The 20,653-nt window shown below is 36.3% G+C and overlaps 1 protein-coding gene across 19 annotated transcripts in view; it reads left to right on the forward strand.

The window, feature by feature from the left end:
* The window catches only part of SNF4Agamma (SNF4/AMP-activated protein kinase gamma subunit), a 394,547-nt gene that overhangs the window by 358,613 nt on the left and 15,281 nt on the right, over positions 1-20,653 (forward strand). For 12 of the 19 annotated variants that reach the window (XM_067083365.1, XM_067083346.1, XM_067083358.1 and 9 more), the window contains 3 exons: positions 10,329-10,459; positions 13,671-13,751; positions 18,669-18,717. In XM_067083365.1, the coding sequence (XP_066939466.1) occupies positions 10,329-10,459; positions 13,671-13,751; positions 18,669-18,717 (261 nt within the window). The remainder of the gene's footprint in view (positions 1-10,328; positions 10,460-13,670; positions 13,752-18,668; positions 18,718-20,653) is intronic. The other 7 variants (XM_067083360.1, XM_067083349.1, XM_067083362.1 and 4 more) reach the window with 1 other exon arrangement.

The raw sequence follows: 20,653 nt of genomic DNA on the forward strand, positions 1-20,653 counted from the left end.
GAGTTTCTCAATGCAGATAATTCCCCGCTTAATCGATGACATAATACAACATGGCCCACCAGGGTGTGTGACCTTTGTAGCAAAAGCTACAAAAGGACCCACAAAAAAGAAATTAGTATTTTGGTAGGAGACAAGGTCGAGTCTCCCAACCCTTACCATAATGGCACACACATATCCTGATAACACGTTCTCGTGAGGACATAATAGCCAGTTATTTTTTTTACAGTTAGTTTATATATGTATTATTTTAGCCTGTAGATTCTCTGCAAAAAGCAACGACATTTTTAGGTTACTGAAGAAATCCTTAACAACATTAACAACATAGGCCTACCTCGCTTCTAATCCTCACGAACCAGGAATCTGGATATAGTAATTGGGCAAATATCTTATAAATCCCTAAAGATATTCGTTTATTTTAAGGCAGAAGAGATGCAAGGATGACTGAGGAGAACGTTGAGAACGAGATCCTCTTGTTTTTATGATAATAAGGAATAGGAGAGAGGATGATGATGACGTCATGATTTCATTATCCCCGACGGTCATGTTTTAATTTATGGAGGGTTGTGGATGCTAATGCGAATGAGTTTTTTTTTTTTTGCAGTGGTCACACACACACTTACACTTACATGTATATGTATGTATACATATGTTTGTGTGTGTTAACTTAATTTGGCTTTATATAACGAAAGAAATTTTATTAGCATTTTTTCAAGAATCAACCAGAAACGGTATAGGTCTATTGAAAGAACATCGTATTATAACAAGTGTATTTTCATTTTGTGTGTGTGTGTGTGTGTGTGTATTTCAAGCTGAAATTGAAGGAAACCATCAGTAGGAATTGCAGTAAAGAGGTTCAACTTGTAAGCGATCTGCGCAGTAGTACAAGTGTCAAGTGGGCGAACGAGAAGAATTATGATATGAAGTTCTGAGAAAAACAGAATCTGAGAGAGTAAGGGGTGAGGGGGAGCTTCTATAAGTGTGTAGTAAATATCTCTTGCTCCTTTTGTTTAGGTAGGACACGCTTAAGCAGGAAACGTGTACGAAAAAAATACCAATTAAAAATAAAAACGTGGGGGAGGTTTCATCTTTCTTTACAGATGTGTGAGCTCTCCAACCGCCCCTTTTGGCATGAAAGAAAACCACAAGTCACCGGATTTCAGCCTTTAAAGACATCAAGCTCATGTCTCTTGGATCACATTACTGCTCTTGACTGCAGGATTGTGAACTCGAATCCTTCGGTGCTTGGTTTCCCTGTCGTTGCAAAATTGCTGTAGAATTTGAAGATGTTTTCTTCGTTTTAGAAGAATATTTTTGAGAAAAGATTTTTTTTTTCGTTTTAGAAAAGAATCGTTTATTTTTAGATTCTCATCTCATGTTTCAAAGAAAGAATTTCTCCTACCGCATGTCCATTCTCAAAAAGTTTATGTATTGGTGTAATTCTCATAGCTCGTCCAGTTTTGAATAATTTTCGTTTCAGGTTTACAACAGGTGGTCCACAGAAAGTAAAATCGATTTTCAGAACTCTCTATTGCATTGAAACTTAAACTTGCTACTTTCTCTAAATCTCATAATGAGAAGAAAAACAACAGATCCACCTAAGTACAAAATATGAAGAAACAGAAATTTCAGAAAAGTTTATTGTAATCACTGATGGAATATGAAATATGAGAGGCTAGGACTGATTAGATGTGTGCACATCCTTGGTGCAGAAGACTACATAGGCCTACGTATATAACCAACGGATTGCGGGAGATGTACTGGGATATAAATTCAAGAATAGAGGAAATTTGCTAGGATCAGGGAAATCATAACAATTTCTAATTTCAGTTTAAATTTTCCTTTTATCAGCAGCGTGACTTTTTTTTTATCTAATAGTCGCATTTGGTCTCGTAATAAATTCAAAAGAGAATTTAGATAAAAGAAAGATTTTATGCATGGGTGGTTTAGTATTAGACAAATAAATGATTTTCGTGTAATACTTTGTTTCACTGAATAGTTTATATCCACAAAATGTCACGAAAGTATTTGGCACTGTCGTTCCCTTTTGAATATTTTCCGTGGCCTCAGCGCTGATTATTAACTCACGTGCATAATCTCTCTCTCTCTCTCTCTCTCTCTCTCTCTCTCTCTCTCTCTCTCTCTCTCATTTATAACAATTTCACCAATTTCCTTGAATTCCCCACCAACCGTTTTTACTAGAATATATTTTTATTCAACCATTGAACCTATATGTGTTGTAAGTTAAGTATATCTGAGTTTAACCAGACCACTGAGCTGGTTAACAGCTCTCCTAGGGCTGGCCCGAAGGATTAGACTTATTATTACGTAGCTAAGAACCAACTGGTTACCTAGCAACGGGACCTACAGCTTATTGTGGAATCCGAACCACATTATGACGAGAAATGAATTTCTATCACCAGAAATAAATTCCTCTAATTCTTGTGCATATATATATATATATATATATATATATATATATATATATATATATATATATATATATATATATATATATATATATATATATGTATATATGTGTGTGTGTGTGTGTGTGTGTGTGTGTATGTATATATGTGTATGTATATATATAGACCAGCAGTCTGTTGCGAAGCCAGTGCAACAATTATGGCGAACACCACACTCCTATGGATACCGTTATCGGATGAAAGTTCGTCGAGATGTTTGGAAAATGATACCACAACCGTCCTCCTCTCCCTTCAGTAGCTGCTCGGGTGCTTGAGTTGACAACAGAGCAATTAATTTCTGTCTTTCAATGCCATTTACTCGGCTTATGGTACGAATTTAGCGCCATTTTGTGTACATTTTAAAAGTAGGAAATAAAGTTGCGTTTTTGTGTTGGGCAGGTTTGCTTAGACCTATACCAGATTTTTTAGACAATTCTTTGTTGATGAGCTATTCCCGTTTATGATTTTCGTTTTACGCCATTTTTTTTTTCATCACAGCGATGTGTAATACAAAATTATATAACTGAATAACACTTGAACTTTCTTCATAATGCTTTAAAATGGCCATCCACTACGTAAGATATCGCAGGATGACTATCGGTAAGCTGACTGCATCTTTGTGGGAAGGTCTCATACCACCAAGAGCATAGTTTCCGACGAACAAATTTAATTATGTAATTGTATTAAGGATAATGTAGTCGTCCTTGAGTTTTATTGTGGCTGTTTATGTTCCAAGATCCCCTTTTTAACGATATTATTGAATTACACGAGATTATATAGCGTGGAAAGATGAACAAACGACCTCTCTTGGCTTGGTTAGGCAACACTTGCTTTGTATCGAGCATTTTTTTTTTTTATTCTGCCCACGAAATAGTCACAAGAAGTTGCTGCTGCTGATGGAGAACTGACGATAACATTCCTTTAGACAATTTTTTTTCTGCTGTTATCATCTTTATAATTGCTTGGGATGTTTAAGTGAACTTTTGGGAATTAGGGCAACGAAAATGACAATCCATCCTCATTGAATACAGTATACGTAAACATACGTTTTGCCCTGATGCTAAAAAAATATCTCAGGAAATCGGTAATTAACGAAATTGATTTTCACATTAACGAAGGAAGGACATCGCCTCATGCTATACAAGAAGCTGTTGCCAAGTGCACGTGGTTTTAGAGAAGGGGGGGATGGGAGTTGATAGTTCCCGATGCTGTGTCCGAGATAGGGTGAGTGAACGAGTAGTTAGAGAGAGAGAGAGAGAGCGAGAGCCGTGCGCGTACGTGTACGTGTGTGTTGGCAAGCGAGTGACTATCGCATTAGAGAAGAAGACAGTGTGGCTTCTGCTCTTGCACGACGAACACCGAACACTTGACAACGCCTGCCCTCTCTGCCTGTCAAACTTCGATCGAAACACCTGTCGATTTGTGATTTGACTGACTGATTGACAGCTGTCAAAAGTCCTACTACCACTACCCCTTTTACGAGAAAATTTTGAACGAGTGCTGCTGCTTTTATTGCTGGTGATAAAAGTAGCCTTTTGTTGCTTTTGAAAACTTCGAAAAAATCGAAAATTTTTTGGGACACTTGCTGTCCTGAAGTCCCCTGAGGAACTTCAGCCCGCCTTGGGAAAGGAACGACACCTGGTTGGTCCCCCACCTGTTGGGGGAGGAAGGGTGGATCCCAAACCAACCGGCTCCTATTGTCTATCCCCCTCTGTCTATCTTGCGTAGGACATCTCATCCCATCCTAGCCTGCTAGCTAGCTGGCAGGTCCTCCCCAACAAGGTCAACTGCTAACCCGATGGAGATCACCTTGTTGACGTTCCTGCAGGTCGGTGTTCTGGGAGTGGTGGTCGGCAGCGTTAAGGTGGGCCTCTTAGTGTGCTCGCTGGTGAGCTGTGGGACGTCATGGATGTTCCAGACAGCCCACCTTTTGCAGGGTATCCTCACGTCCCCATTATCTGTACTCCAGACTTGGCGCCGGATGATAAGGAGCACCATGGCTTGGCCTCCGACAACCCTTTTCCCTTCCCTGACGGCATCCCATCGCCTTACAGGCCGAGCAGCCCCTGTGGAAGTGTCAAGTCCCTTGTCGGCGGGGACAAGGATTCCCACTCGGTGAAGGGGCGGCGGGGCAGCCATATTCTGCATAATCTTTTGCATCCCCTCGATTACTATCACCACCACCAGCAAAAGAGGCGCAGTCGTGCAAATTCTGTCTCCAGTGACCACGGTAGTGACGTGCTCTTAGACCATGAAAAGTCTCCCCCAGTGCGAATCCCTTCGCCTCTCATTAGGGTGCCATCCCCAAGGCGCTTCTCCCTGTCCCTCAAGTCTGGGCGGTCAAAGACGCCAGATCCTCCAAGGAAGCCCAAAAAGGATAAGACATCGTCCCGTCCTGTCACTCCAGAGCCATGGCCAGTTTACCAGCCTGTGGCCCGCCCAAGACCCAGACCGAACTTTCTGTGTGTTCCAGACGGTGGACCTGGAATGCCTTCCCCTCTGCGGTATGGGGGCAGTGGACATAATGTTAATAGTGTACAGAGTAATTCTCGAAGGTATAGTGTCACAGATAGTACTTCTAGCAGTAGCTGTAGTGAGAGTAGTTACAGTGACAGTGATGATGAAAACCAGAGCCCGAGAGAATGGGCCTCTGGAGCCAATAAGGAAAACGAAGACGAGAACCGAAATTATTCGGCAGATAGTGGGACCGTGAAACCTCCAAACATCCGCATTTCCAGGCCGAAGCCTGGTCTTAAACTCAAAATCCCCATTCAGGAAAGTAAGAGCCTGTCTCCCTCTCTCTCTCCGAACCACTCGCATTCTCCCCATGACCACCTCCTGAGACGAAGATCTCTTTCTAGGTCGCCCCACAGGCCTCTCATTGATTCTCCATTGGCGCGAAATGTGTCTCCTGGGCCCGCACTGAAAAATTTTGGACACAGTGAACACTTGAGTGCATTTTCACAATACAGCAGGAGTCCAGGGGACAATACGCACCACATTTCGAAGGGTAATTTTGTAACGAACATAGAGATTTCTGGGCCGTCGTTGAAGACATCCATAAACATTGGGGAAGGGGAGGGATATTCCAGAGGCCTTTTGAGTCCGACTAGGAAACCGATGGATGATGATGACAACATCAGCTGGGAAAGCTTTTGGGCAGATGACCCAGATGGGAATGCCCACGGCAGTGGTAGGAGGGGTTCCAGGAAGGGTTCTCTTGATAGGGAATCCTCTGTTGAGAAACTCTACAGCATCTATGATCAGATTATTAAGGAAGGTTAGTATTGGACAAATGAGACTTTCAGTTGAGAAACATACCAAGCGCCATCCTGGGCCAAAGTATTTTTAATTTGTTTTCCGCTGGTTTTATCCTTGTACATCACAGATCCGTCTTCAGTATTTTAAAAATGGCACTTGGCATGTTTCTCAACTGAAAAGCTCGAATATAACTGATGAAATGGACAGTGTAAGTACATAATTTTTTTTAAGCACCTCTGTACAGCTATGCAATTTTTGTAACCCTACAAAAATCATGGTGAATACTTTTGAACAATGTATAGGAAAATGTAATACTGTATAGATCAAAAAGGAAAGGTTTCATAAAATAAGTGTATATAATTTTTCCAAAGCACCTTAATACATTAAAGTAATTATTTTTATCCCAGAAAAATCATGAACTTTCAGGAAAATGCAATGTAGAGATAAAAAAAAAAGGAAGTGTTATATTTAAAACATAAATTATTGGAGAAATTGTAGGTGAAATTGACAGAAAATTGTTTTTTTGCCATGTTAAGGGTTATGTCAAGTCAAATGCTAGGTCAGTTGCGTGTCAGTTGATTATAAATCATTGCCAGTTATATAAGAATATAAGAATATACACTACTAGCAAAGAAATTATCATAATCACAAAACACAGAAATATAAACAAAGTGCCAGGTATAAGATGTGTAATCTGTCAAGTCTAACTGGTAAATGTGTACAACTGCTACTTATCCATATATATTCCTTACAGGTTACTTATAGATTGAGAAAGTAAAATTGAAAAAGATAAGTGATTTATCTACTTGAGTATAGCCAGTATGGCGCAGTATATTAAACTAGAAAAAAATAAGATTGTTACACTGTTTTTTTACTTTTTCTGTGGGGATTACAAAAAAAAAATATTACCGCACCAGTCCCTTTGGCCTTCACTCCACAAAAAAAAAAGTAGTCTACTGAACAATATGTACAAAGAAAACAAGTGTTGGCAAAGAGGGAGGCTATTCTGAACTTGATGTTTCAGTTCGTCTAACATACAGTTTTCAGTTGATACTGTTTCAATTCATCTAAGATACAGTTTTTAGCTGATACTGTACTCTTTGACTTAAATATCAGAAACTTTGCTATCAAATTAGGGAATAGACATTGCTTTTTAATCATTTAAAACACCAAGGTGCATTAGGAGTAAGTTGTTTAGTAACTGCAAGTATGAAAACTACAAGGCGTCAGTGGTTAATGATGATGAGCAAGGCATAAAATAGAAGTAAATTATCTCCTGGTATCCTTATTACCACTGATTTATAATCAGTTATTTCTGCTCATAGATCGCTCACACATGAGTATATTAGAAGGACCTAGTTATGAGATGGAAAGGTGTAATTTGTTAATGATAGTGATCATTAGCAAATTATAACTTTCCATTAGAAGGACTGGAATTTTTAAAAATTACTACTGCTAACTGTATCACAGAGAAATGGATATGCAGATTACAAAGTTTGGTTTACTCAAGTAAAATTTTACCACGGAAGTTTACTTACATTTTTGTGTTGATATTTTGATGCTCATGAAAATACTGTTACTGTACCCTTTTTAGTTTGTTTTGAAGATGTTATACTCACAAAAGAAATACAATTTGGGACCAGTATAGACGTGTGAACATAGTGGGCATCCTCTATAATGATGGACTAAGTTTGTAGCTATCTGTACGTTATTTTACAGTAGTGAAGGCTTTTCCAGGATTAGGCTCTGTGTCTGTAGTCTGAAGATTGTATGGTGCTGCCCTGATAACTTTATCACTGGTGTTATAGCCTTTTGCATACTAGGCACAAAGTATTGGCAATCAAATCTCTCATCTGATGGCTTTTAAAAAGCCGTCCCTAAATCCCATGGCATTCACTTGTTCGTACTTAAACTAAGCCAGATGAAATGTACCTCATCTTAGTAGGTGTTTCAGATCTTACCTTTTGATGAGTAACAAGACCTTGTAGTATAGCCTACATTGAACATTCAAGATATGCAACAACCAAAACTCATTTTTATGTACAGTAACTTCCAGTCTGATCTACAGTAAAATGTACATTAACAGATATTTTTGTAAAAAGCATCACTTACAAAAATACAGTTTAGCTTGCCATCGTAAGGTGCTGTTAGCTGATGAGTAAATTAGTCAAAGTCTGTTGAGGAATTGCTGTTTTAATTTTAATGAGACCATTAATCAACTCACGTATACAGTAGTCAAAATTTGTTTTGCATCCATTTAAATATTTTATTTTCCAATTACACAGTGAAATTTCTGAATCAAGTAAGGCTATGTCACAAGTATGAATCCAGTTCCTTAGCCGAGAATCTCCCACGAGATGAAAAATGGGAGTTTGCACTTGTCACTAACCAAGAAAAGTCATAATTTTCTTATAAATAATCAACATTACGCCAGAGCCAGTGTCTAGGAGTTAGAAATTGTCTTTGACACCTATTCTATAATGTTTAATAAGAAACAAATATGACGCCAGTAGCATAGGCCTATCTTGGTTCGTAGTGGATCTGGAAATTGTGTTTATCTTCCTTACTGCTTGGTATTGAAAATGATGATTGTAAATCCCCTTTTCCAATGTAAACAGCTGTTCATGGATTGTTTATTTGCATATATTTTAGTCAATGGCCTGTTAGGAAGGAATTAATTTCCTATAAACTCATGTGGTCAAGTGACTCCCAAAAGCTGTCACTTTCTACAAGAATGTCTCATTAATTTTTTTTTTTTATCCCATACTGCCAAACTACAAAGTTCCCTTCCTGCTTGGATATTTCCATGGTTCCTATAACCTGCTTTTGTTCAAGAGCCAGGTTAGTTGCCCTTATTATAGTCAGGTTGGTGTATACCTTCCCCCTCCCTCCTTGCTCTAATCTGTCTGCCTATCCATCACACTATTATGTAACTTGAATGAAAATTAAAGTATTGGAATTATATTTCGCAGAGCTCTCACATAACTCATTAGATGAGTTGTAGAGTGGCCCAGGTTCCACATTTATTTTTTCAGTAAATCTCAGCTCTGTTGCTCAGCTGGAATTTTGAGAATTGCCTTTAGTGTACGCCATTTTTAAATTGATGTCAGTGATGTTTTGTACTTGACTGACACTATAATTTACCATGCCACTTGTATTGGAAGAATAATTAAAGCTGGTCTAGTTTTTGTCGCAACACATTTTCTTCAAATAGGAAAACTGTATTTTCTTTGTGATTACAGCTTTTGTTTTCACTTCAAAATTGTCTGCAGTCTTTTCTACGTTTAAGGTTATGAAAAATACATGCCACAAAAGTTTGTATTTTTCTGTGATTCTGGAAGTTCAATTGAAGGAATTGAAAATAACTCTCCAAAAAGTTACTGTAAAACTTTCCTAAACATTCCACTGAGATGGATTGCTGGATTAGTAGGCATCAGAGGATATGTAGATATATACAGTATATATAAAGCAGCTTAGTCTGCAGGGAGTATGTGTAGATGTTACCTAAAGATTTCTATAAATGACTTGACAAAGAAGTATATTGAGGCATTGATGCTGTGTTATATTGAGTGTAGTTGGTACTCCCATACCTTTTAAACATTTTCCTTTCTGAAATATTTCTTGACTTATAGTGACAGTCACATTCCCAAGAGGCTATATTTATATCTAATACTTCTTACTTGTCAAAGAATTTAAAACCACCATAGAACTTCTTTAATGATATATTTACTTGTGACTTTGATGACATACCGTACCTACTTGTGACTGAGCAAAGTAGTGAGCATTAGCATGAGTTAGCTTAAACTTATTTTTAGATCTAAGTATTAAGTTTGAAGTTCTTCCCAAGTGAGAAAGAGAGCATTTGTTTGCAGTATGTGCACTATACAAATTATTGTTTATGCAGTATACTATTAATTTATTGTTCATGAAAAGGTAAGGTATAGTGTTAAAGCAGTTTGATAAAGGAACTGATTTTGGGTGTAGTAATAAGTTTCAAAAGATAAAGCTTTCAGTGATTTTGGGTACAGTAATAAGTTTCAAAAGATAAAGCTTTCAGTGGTTTTGGGTACAGTAATAAGTTTCAAAAGATAAAGTTTTCAAAATGTATTTTTCTACATCCCTCTGTCAAGATGGGTTCACCTGGGTCTACACAAGCTGCAAGGCTGCTAGGAATTCTTCTCTGTCAATGACTGTCTTTGTGTATATTAGATGTTATTTACTCTTCGACAATGAAATTTTCAGTTGTATATATTCTCTAAGTAAATTAAGTATAACTTAGTTTAACCAGACCACTAAGCTGATTAACAGCTCTCCTAGGGCTGGCCTGAAGGATTAGACTTATTTTATATATTCTCTAGTTACCACTGGTTGATCAGTTCCTTTACGTTATATTTTGTAGCTGCCATTCCTTTGTTTTTAGGCCAATGAAATACTGATTAAAGATCATGGATTATCAAAATTATGCCAGATTAATTCTTAGATTGCCGGAGTATTCATTCAATTATATTGTCAATTTTTAATGATGAGTTACATTAAAAAATGTCAAATGTTTGTAATTCATTTATCATGGGACTATTCCTAAAGTTGCTCGACATTTTGCAGGTCAGATGCGCAGGCACTCTGGGGATGTTGACAGAAGACGACATGGCAGTGGTTCCTCACATCACAATGTATATGTACGAGGAGAGATGGACCCCAACCAAGCGGCTATACTTTTCCGAGATTCTCGAGGGGTAAGTGCTACGATTCTCTCAAATTTTATGAGCATGAAATTATTATAGTGGGATTGATTCTGAGGTTATTCTAGTTACATAACTGAAGCATGACGAACTTTGATTTTATGAAATTTTATGAAAGTCGTAGAAGATATGGTGAATAAAATGTAATGTTTAATTTTGAAGAATGGAGATAATGTAATGTTTAATTTTGAAGAATGGAGATGTGACATGAATAATCCCCCCAGTGTCTTTATGGCAACCTGTGATGTGTTGGTTAATGTAAGTTTTGAAATTTCTTTTAAAAAGGCTCATGCATTTATTATCCATGCTTGTTCAAAGGAATTAATGCATGGAGAGTTTTGTAGAGTTTACTTGGGTATGTGGTTATGAGTTGTACGTTACTGTATGGAAAAGATAAATTTGGCAAACGTTGATAATAGTCAGTTGGGAGAAGTAAGTGTCATTGGAAAAGAAGAGTATTAATGTGCTTCCAGGAATTAGAAAATAAACCAAGATCTCAAAGATGGTCTGGACATTCGATGAAAAGGGAAGACCTTTATCAGATAACTTGTACTGTACTTGTAAAAGTTGCAAGGTGAAGACCATTACATTAAGAAGCTCTGGAGTATCCTTGAGGTGTGTAGATCATAATTCAGGCTGAATTTGCAACAGTTTCAGTGGATTGTGAAAAGACTCCTTTAGCATTTAATCCTTACAACGAGGACCCAGACATGAAATCTTGATGATGGTGGTGATTGAGCAAGATAAGGCATTGGTCAAGTGTTAGTTTCATGCTTTAAAGATGACTAAATGACGTGGAAAGACTAGAAATAAACCATGTTTTAAATTTTCATATTTTTAGGGCTTGACTGCTTTTGTGAAATATGGTTGAATATGATAATCAGATAATCAATGCTAATCAATGCTTTATACGTTAGGCTTCCTATATACGGGTTAAATCATGCATGAAAGCATGAAACAATAGATAAACCAAACAAATGAACTAAAAGATTATGGAAACCATAGTTAACCAAACATAACAAAAGTATATAGCATTTAATACAATCAAGGCTGCTCTGCAAACGAAGTGCTGAAAATTGCATTGAATTTGAATGCAGTGGCTAAATAAGGAGATACAAACAAATTATGAATGATCACCTGAAACTAGTTAGATGAACTTAGCACAGACGGAGGAAAACAAGAATGAACTAAGCTGAGAGGAAGAAACCAGATAAAACTAGCATAGTGGAGGAACCTGGAGCCACACGGAATGAGAAGTAACTAGAACAGAAGAATATAAATAAAATCAGCAGCTACTCAACAAGGTGAACAAGGAAGGTTGTATGCAGTTGTGTTGTATATGCAAGAGCACTTAAAATATTGCCTGCAGTGTTCTGTTTATTTATTGTTAGAGGTCTCCAAGGTGAACTGAACAACGACAGTAAATACAATAAAAAATATACATCTAAAAGATAAAGCATGAAACTGTGGGGTGAGAAGGTAGAAGTGAAAGGAAGTTGAATCTAACATAGAATATTAATGAAAATTAAATTGATTTTTAAGTACAGTGCAGTGCAACCAGGTACCTAATGAACACCTCTTCTCTCTGGGCTGTTTGGAAACTCATGATTTTCATAAAGGTTTTACAGATGTTATTACTGTTTATGTACCAGTACTTCATCTAAGTACTTTTTTATTCTGACATTAATGTAGATAACTAACATTGATGATAGAGAATGATATTAGTTGGAGATCATAGTTTGGGTTTGAAATTCCAGATTTTTAAGTTGGTACTTTGATAAAGGACATTATACAATTAATAGAAGATTTCTCTGTTAATATACAGTAGCAAACATTCAGGAAAATTTCGTTCAGTTGACAGGTTTTCAGAGCACATTGAAAAAATGCAAAGTTCAAACTATGCAGTCTGTTAATATGGCCCCTATTTTCTATGTTTGATGCCATATCTCATAGTAAAAAAAATTGTTGCTGTAAACCTAACAATGCTTCTGTTTGTAGTGCAGAACTGTGTGCAATAAGGTTAGCAGTTAATATTCCTAAAAATATGCCACAGTAGAAATTTGTAATTTCACGGGCCAGAAACGGTTTAGAATCTCTTCAGAATCGTTTTATAATTTCTCTTGTGCATCAGAGTGTAAGCTTTCATTCTATAGATTATAAGATGCGCTTGTGTAAATGTTAAAAAAAAATGATGGATCCCTACTTCATTATGAAAAACATTATGAGAAACACCCATAGTTACAATTAATATGTTTGTTATTTATCAATGTCTAAATCTCATCATCTTGAATAAATAAGTAACTTTCTGGTATAATGAATTGTTTAATAAATCAAAACACGGAACCCAACATGAATTGTGGAATTCTTCATGCAAAAAGAGTAGTTTTATCTTTTCTTAAAATTGGTGTCAGTGGTTTGACCTGTGGATATTAACTTGTAGGCCACATAACTCGGTGCCTGCATACTGAGAATGTAGGTCAGTACTAACAGTTAAATGTGTTTTATGTGAATGTCCAGATTTAAAACAATACAAAAGTCAAGTTTTTCAAAACTTTTAAAAAACTTCATTTTACAAAGTAAGTACTAAATTTATTGATAAATTTATATTGATAAATAAAAACCAACCTTGTAGGCAAATCCTATGTAGAGTAAGAATTTTAATTAGTGATTTAATTAAAGGACCTTAACCAGTAATATGCTCCAGCCATCTGGGCAAAATTAAATTTCCCACCTTTAAATTACTATATAAACATTTGTGTAGTTATTTATAAAAATTTGTGTAGTTATTTATTTTTTGTAGTTAAGCACTAGCTCAAGTTTTATTCATATATAGAGGGTTGCTTTTCAAATATGGCTAGGGGCAAGCTGAGACGGTCTAAGTTCTTTGCTGAGTCTTATTGGCTTTCAGCTGTTTAATTATAACTGTTCACATAGTCCCTTCCTGCCTAGATGTGCAATTTCTCTGCTATAATGAACTTCACTCTTCTTTCGTTTCTGAATGCCCAGTGGTTACATTTAACTGCTGGACAGCAGCATGTTTTGTACCTCTTAAATCAAAATAGCAAGAATGGGCAAGAATTAGAACAGTAATTTAACTTTTAACTGTAACTTTTTGGAAGCACATGGAACATAAGTTATGAGAGCTACAGTAACTATCTTAGATCTATGAATATCTGCATTTTGCATGAACTATGGACCTTTTCAGATATACATTCGCTACGGAAAGTCTTGTCCCTCTAGGACTTGTGGACACCACTTTCCTCATTTAGTAAATTCCCATCTAAAAGTAAGTAGCGTTTGCCACGAGTGATGCTGTGCTGTACTGGCAAGACTGGCTATTTAGAAATGTGTGAGATTAAATAGTCAGTACTGTATCGTCTTGGCAACAGGGGATTAATGTTGCTTTTGTGTGGGGTTTGACAGGTGTTTGAAATGGTGTTATCAGTGTGGTTCTCTCTGGTAACTTTATTAGGTCTTCCAAGAAAATAATTTAGTGTAGTTTTTGCTTATCTTGAAGTCTGTGTACGAGAGCTCTAAGTAACATTCAACAAATGCACATTTTGCCAACTGCTTGAGTACACTGTTGAATGTAAATTGTCTTGTTATTAGCTCTAACTAGTGGTGGAGAAGGTTAAAGGGCATACCAGAAAGAGGGAAGTCTTTTCACTTGCTAACTCGGTAACATTTTAATTGACTTTACAAGATTCATCTATTTTGTTACACCAAGCAGCCATTATACTGTCATTTGTTTTTAAGCTGGCTTAAGTATTTCAAGCGAAATGTTCTGTTATTTTCTCTAGATTTTGTATTGAAAGTCCTTTTGGAAATTTGTATGATTTTTGTGAGCAAATTTGATGTACATTTAGGTGTGTGCATTCACATGAATGATAGTATAGTAGTGCTTTGTTTTCTCTTGTTTCTCTCTCTCTTTCATTCCAAGGAGACATAGGTTAACAAATTACCCTGAGCAGTAAATGTCAAGTCACCATATCCAATGGTATGGGCAATTTCTGGTTGTTCTGGGAACTCCTTATGTTGATATCTTCACCACATAATAACTCAAAATATTGTTTGTAATATTTTGCTTCTTTCCTATTCCTGCAGTGAGGCTCAGTATATAAATACTGTACATCCATGGAACAAGATGGCTTATGCATTCTCTTTCTACAGCCTTATGATAATGATAGCTGTGTTCATTGAGATACCATCTTCCAGTAGGCTCAAAATAAAAGAGGGCACAGCAGGAAGGGCATTCAGACCTGCTCAGGGGCTTCCTCTATGGCCAGAGTTGATATAACCTCTTCCCACTAGTGTAAACAGAATCCTTAGGCACTATGTCATGCATAAGAATGCAGCATTATCATTTCAAGTTAAGCAGATCCTCAGAGATTGCTGCTTAGACAATTAGGAATTCCTACAGTTGACACTCAGCCTTTTTATAAGTCAAGTAGGTCTTCAGGGGAAAGCTTTACTTTGCTTTCAATAATATTATTGTGTGTTTAAGGAATGCCAAATATAAAATGTATTGAAATATCTGGCAATCTTTCATGATTATCATTGAAACTGCAAAGATTAGGTATTTTCGTTGGTTACAGTGAGGATAGAAGTCTTATTTCATTTCTGCTATAGTATATAGTACAGTTCTCTGATTACCAGACAACTTTACAAATTAGAGCAGTAGTAACATTTTCCACCTGCATCTACATATTCTTTTAGGTGAACAGGTTTCAAAAGCACAGGAGGTATCACCAGGTTAATTTCAGTTTTTTGCCTGAAAGATATTCACAGATGTTATGATCTGGATGAGGAGTCATAATGGAGAAAACTGTTCAGTTCTGTAGTTTAATACTTGCAATCCCTCAGATTCATCCTTTAATTCATATAATCATACTTGTTCGTTTTTCTCAGCAACAGACATACTGGTGTATTGACCTTGCCATTTTGACAATTGAATTTTTCACGTTCGAATATTACTTTGCATTTTGCTTGCTTAAGCAAACAGACTATATTGGGAACTGAATAGTCAGTATTCAGCTTAAGGGAGTTTTTGTTCTACATTATCCTCCATCTTACCAAGTAAAGTACTCTTGAGTGTGCCCACTCACTGACCTGAAGTTCACTCAAGCTTTGGAGCTAACGTAGATTGAACAGTCCATAACCATTTGGTTCATCTTACTTATGCCAGCAAGTCACCTTTTGCCCTGCTCATTTTGTCAAAGTTTGTAACTATTTTGTTTGGTAGACGTCATTATTCCACATGGGTCTCCTTCACTTCCTCCCCTACAGTTGGTCACAAAGATCTTATCTTGTGTTGTGAGCAATGAGCAAAGAGAGATTTAAGTGACAGGCATAGGAGGCGTTACCTTGTTTTAGCCTTCCATCACTATTAGCACTGGTACGTGTAACAGGACAGGTTAAATTTAGTAACTGGCCATTCAGAAATTGCCAGTAAGAAACATGGAAAGCAATAGGTCATATTGTTATATTATCTGGCTTGGGTATTTAGTAGGTTACTTGTATATACTACGTATGGTATGATTTCTCTGCTTTGGTAACACTTAGTAATATGGGTAATTGGTAATGAGGTACTGTAAATTTTTTAATGAGTAAGTTTACATTTCCACCCGTAAGACATCCTAATAGAAATAGTTTTTAAATTAGGAAACTATTGTGAATATCTTGCCAAATAAGGTCTTATCATTCTGTATAGCATACTGTAATAAAAAAAAAACCCACTGGAATAATGTAGATTTGTGGCAGTGGTATGTCAGACTTTAAAAAGTATTAAATCTTATAATAACTTGCGCAAATGTAGTGTAATGTTCATTTAGCTGTTTTTGATAAAGCATGTAATATCTTACAAAGATGTCAAAAACTGAGAAATCTATTGGAATATCTTGGTTTTTTTTTTTGTAATGTGGGTCTAGTAGTGTGTTGAGATTTTTTAAACAGGGTTTTTATATACATGTATTCTTTGAATGTTGGTATATGAGGAAAGTGAAAAACAGAGTTTGGTTTTGTTGGAATCTATGTGCTAATTTTGCAAATTATTTATGGTTTTGTTATGAAAGATTTGATTTGACTGTATTTCTGTAATGTAGCCCCCTGAGTCCTTTCCTGGAACTCACAGGTTACCTTAGGGATGTGACATGTTAAAAAGTACGCACATTTATTTGTGTACAGAATAATTTAAAATGTATAAATAAAAATTTGGTGTAGATTATTTAAGTTATAAGCAAGCAAAGTAAAATCATATATTTGTAAGGACTAGGGAATTTAGTTCAAAACCAGGACAAAAGGAGAGCAGTATAATAGTAAAATAATACTTATATCCCTTTTTTCCATGATTTCGTAAGCCTTCCTACAGTAGGTCTTCATACTACAGTATTTTCAGTAACTTTTCCAGTCACTCTTGAGTAGGAAATTAGGTTTCCATTCTCTGGAATTATAGAGTTGGTGCAAATTTGGATCTCATATGACCATAAAAAGGAGTTTTGTGTGAATAGATTATTAGCAACACTAAAACTGGTAATGAATTGTAGTTTTTGTTAAACATTAAACCAGTGAGAGGGTTAATGCAATTTTCATCACAAAAAGAATGTTGTGTAAACATGATTTTAAACAACAACTGAGAAACTTGCAGTCTCAAGATAAACATGTTTTGCTAATCATCAGTGACAGTCATGAAAAGTATGAAAATTAATACAACAGACACTAAACAATAAATCTTGTTGTGCAGCTTTAAGTCAACAACAAACGTTGTAGATATGAGCCCTGCTGGAATTGAGATATCGCTATTAGTATTATTACCTTTGTCAATCCTGTGTTTGAATCTTGTTTGAATGAAGAATGTGTGAATCACCTTGGTTACTGCACTGACATCTCAAGTCCCTCTGTTGTCTGTGTGTTTCATCTTGTTCACATTTCTCCTTCATGACAACTAGAAAAATTTAGGTGGTTCTATATTTTTTTGTATGGAGTTTTGCAAAAGGTATGTGGTGTACTCTTTCCCCTGTGGTTTGAGGCTATTAGAAAAGATATGGGCAAATATTGCTTGTGCTATGGTGCCATGTTTTTGAAATCTGTAAAAGATTGTAAATAATGCCAATGAAAAGGTTTCTGTGTATATCACTGCTGCTTAGCAATGCTGAGCATTTATTCTCTTCATATTTTGTACAGTATTTGTTAGTTTATATTTTGTTGCTAATGGATTTGCATTTGAATGTGACATTTGGGTTTCTGTGTAAGGTTACAATTATTTGTTTTTGTTGCAGGTAGGTCTTTGTTATAAATTGCATATTATTTTTTTAAACCAAACAACTCACTGACACGAATGCATATAGTGATAATTTACATTGAACCAACTTTCAGTAAATATCAATCTCCACCTTGCAAAATTTAATGTAGTACAACATAGACATTTAAGTTATGTAAGTCTTCATAGTCAAAGAAATTACTTTAATTTTTCCTTTTCTGGAATTGGATTTAAGTTATGAAAATCTTCATAGTCAAAGAAATTGTTTTAATTTCTCCTTTTCTGGAATTGGCCTGTTCAGCCATGTAATTATAGATTATAAAGAGTTTTTTCCAGTTTTAATGCATTTTAGTAGTGTATTCATTATTTGGTGAGGATGGGATGGTTATCATATTTGATGGTATGTGGGTATTAATGATGATGATCACATCAAGTTGGTAAAACAGTAAAGAAATTCACAATGATGTAAGTGTAAATACTTATATTAAAATATATAGTAAGAGCTTTTGAGAACCTGCTCAGAGGCTCCAATAATTGCATAATCAGTTAGTGCTTTGTATACATAGATTAAAAAATCTAGTATGATCACCCAAAACTGACAGGAAAAAAAGTTTTGAAAATTGCATACAGTTGCTCCTTGTCAAGGCTGCTCTTTCTTCCTGTCCAGTCAGATGGAAAGCTATATGCCATGGTAAAGAAGCAAAGCTGTTGAGGGATGGGTGAGTGGAAGGGGTATATTGTCACTTGAAGGCTGATTTTCACCTGCCAGGAATAGTGTTTTCTTCTGAAGATTCTGGACTGTTATTAATGGGTTTTTGATGCCACAAAAATTGCAATAGAAATGCTTGTCTTGGTTAAGCAGAATGATGTTTGTTAGTGGGTATTTGGAGGTTTAATTACATTGCATTTTAATGTCTATTATATTACACAATTTTATTTCTTTTTCAGTTACCAGCTGCTGATCCCTTCCTTGAGAACATCAGTAGGAGTGACTTAGGTAAGTACAGTACATATTCAAGTTCTGTTATAATTTGAGTAACCTTTAGTAGGTGTGGAAGTTTGCTGTGGTTGTCAGATGTTGGTCACTTCCTCTGTACATACCCAAATGTTTGAGAATCATCCACTTATAACTGATAGCTGATGGACATTTAGTTTTAACAGACACACTTGTCCTGTTGGAGACCCCCATAGCTTCCTGGGTATTCAAAATTATACTGTATGACTATTTTTGCTTGAAATACCTCACTATAACATACATAAAGCAGAAAGAGAATTACAGTGTATCCATTGAACATTCAAAACATTCCAACTATTTTGTACATGAGAGCCGTAGATGAGACTAAGAGTCAAGTTACAAGCTTGAGTACTAAAGTAGGAAACAATCATCCCATTATCCCATTCCTTCTTGTATCCATCTGTGCATACAGAGATTCATCAAAGATTAAACAGTCTGCATATAATAGGAAATTGTCCAAAACAGTATCTATACAACAAGAAATTTACTCTTTAATGTACAGTATAACAAATGGTGTATTCAACTCAAAGGAAGTAGTGAGAGGGAATTTTTCAGAAAGAACATTTCAAGTATATCCAGGAACTGTAGTCCAAAGGGTTTGGCAAAAATTTTGAAGAATAAGCAGAACCTTTTCTAGACCCCAAATCATTCACTACTCAGCTTTCAGCAAGGAATCTGAAATACAAAGAAATGGAAGTAATACACTAACAGAACACTTTCAAACATTAGCATCACAAATATTTTTGACAAAAATAACTGCAAAATTATGAGAAACTAACTACAATGAACTTTGACATAGTAGAAGATAAGGTTCTCTTGTAGAAACTTGTTCAGCAGGCTTTGACCAGTGATAGGCTGCCATCATCCCATGACCGTGGCTGTGAGGAAAAAGCAACTTAAAAAAAAAACCAGGCAAGCCACCCAGTACCTCCTCTATAGCCTCTGGCACTGACTTCACCTCATTTACATGAAACTAAGACAGACAAGTTGGATAGTTGAATCATTGCTGAGTCCCTTTTCATCACAACTTTGGCAGAGATGCAGCACCTTCTTAAGGGGCTTCACTTTTCTTTTTGTCTTTGTGATGTTCTTCTAAAAACTTTCCCCTTACTGACAGCAGTGAACTGGTTGCCTCAAAGTACAATTGGTGCCAAATAGCAATGGTCTTGAACTTCCAAAGAAAGCATTCAGACCTGGCCACCTCTCCTGTCATGAAGCTAGTGAGGAGTGAGAGAAGGCTGTTCAAATTTAACATGACAGCGCCTCAGTATAAGACAAAATGCAGTGATCCTGGGAACACCAACCTTGGATAGAAAAGAGGTTGCACATCTGCTGGGTGAAAAGATGTGGAGTGGCCATCAGTTTATTGTACTGGAATCTCAGCCTTATGTTTCATAGGCTGTTCAAGGTCTTTTGGCCAAAAGAAGGTTAAAAAATATTGGCTGGGTTTTAAAATCATGGTCACTTCGGGTTGACAGCATGGGTGGTTGACATTCGTAACCCTTTGTTGATTTGTGTAATTTAGTAATTTTTTATTGGGTCAATCAGTATCTTGTTGACCATGATTGAGAGAATATTGGCCTTCCTGTCTGAGGTCGTTGGTGCTTTGCAAATTCACAAAATTCTGGAAAGTGACATAGTTCCCTTGCCCTCTTTTAGAGAAGGACTTCTCATCAAAAGCTTCCTAACTCAGGTTGAGGTCCTGCTTAGCCCACAGTTGGTAGAGATATGAGTCTAACGTAGTCACTGTTCCATGAAGGAATGGGTAAAGTCGTCGTAAAAACGTTTATGGTGATGATGGGGATTGACTGCCTCTCCTCATGAACCAGTTCCTGGTTATAAAGAATGAATATTGAATTATACTGTATATTGTGTGTGACAAATATTGGACATAAATCCCTGAAAGAACTAATGTACA

Source organism: Macrobrachium rosenbergii, chromosome 40 (assembly GCF_040412425.1).
Source record: "Macrobrachium rosenbergii isolate ZJJX-2024 chromosome 40, ASM4041242v1, whole genome shotgun sequence".
Lineage (NCBI taxonomy): Eukaryota > Metazoa > Arthropoda > Malacostraca > Decapoda > Palaemonidae > Macrobrachium > Macrobrachium rosenbergii.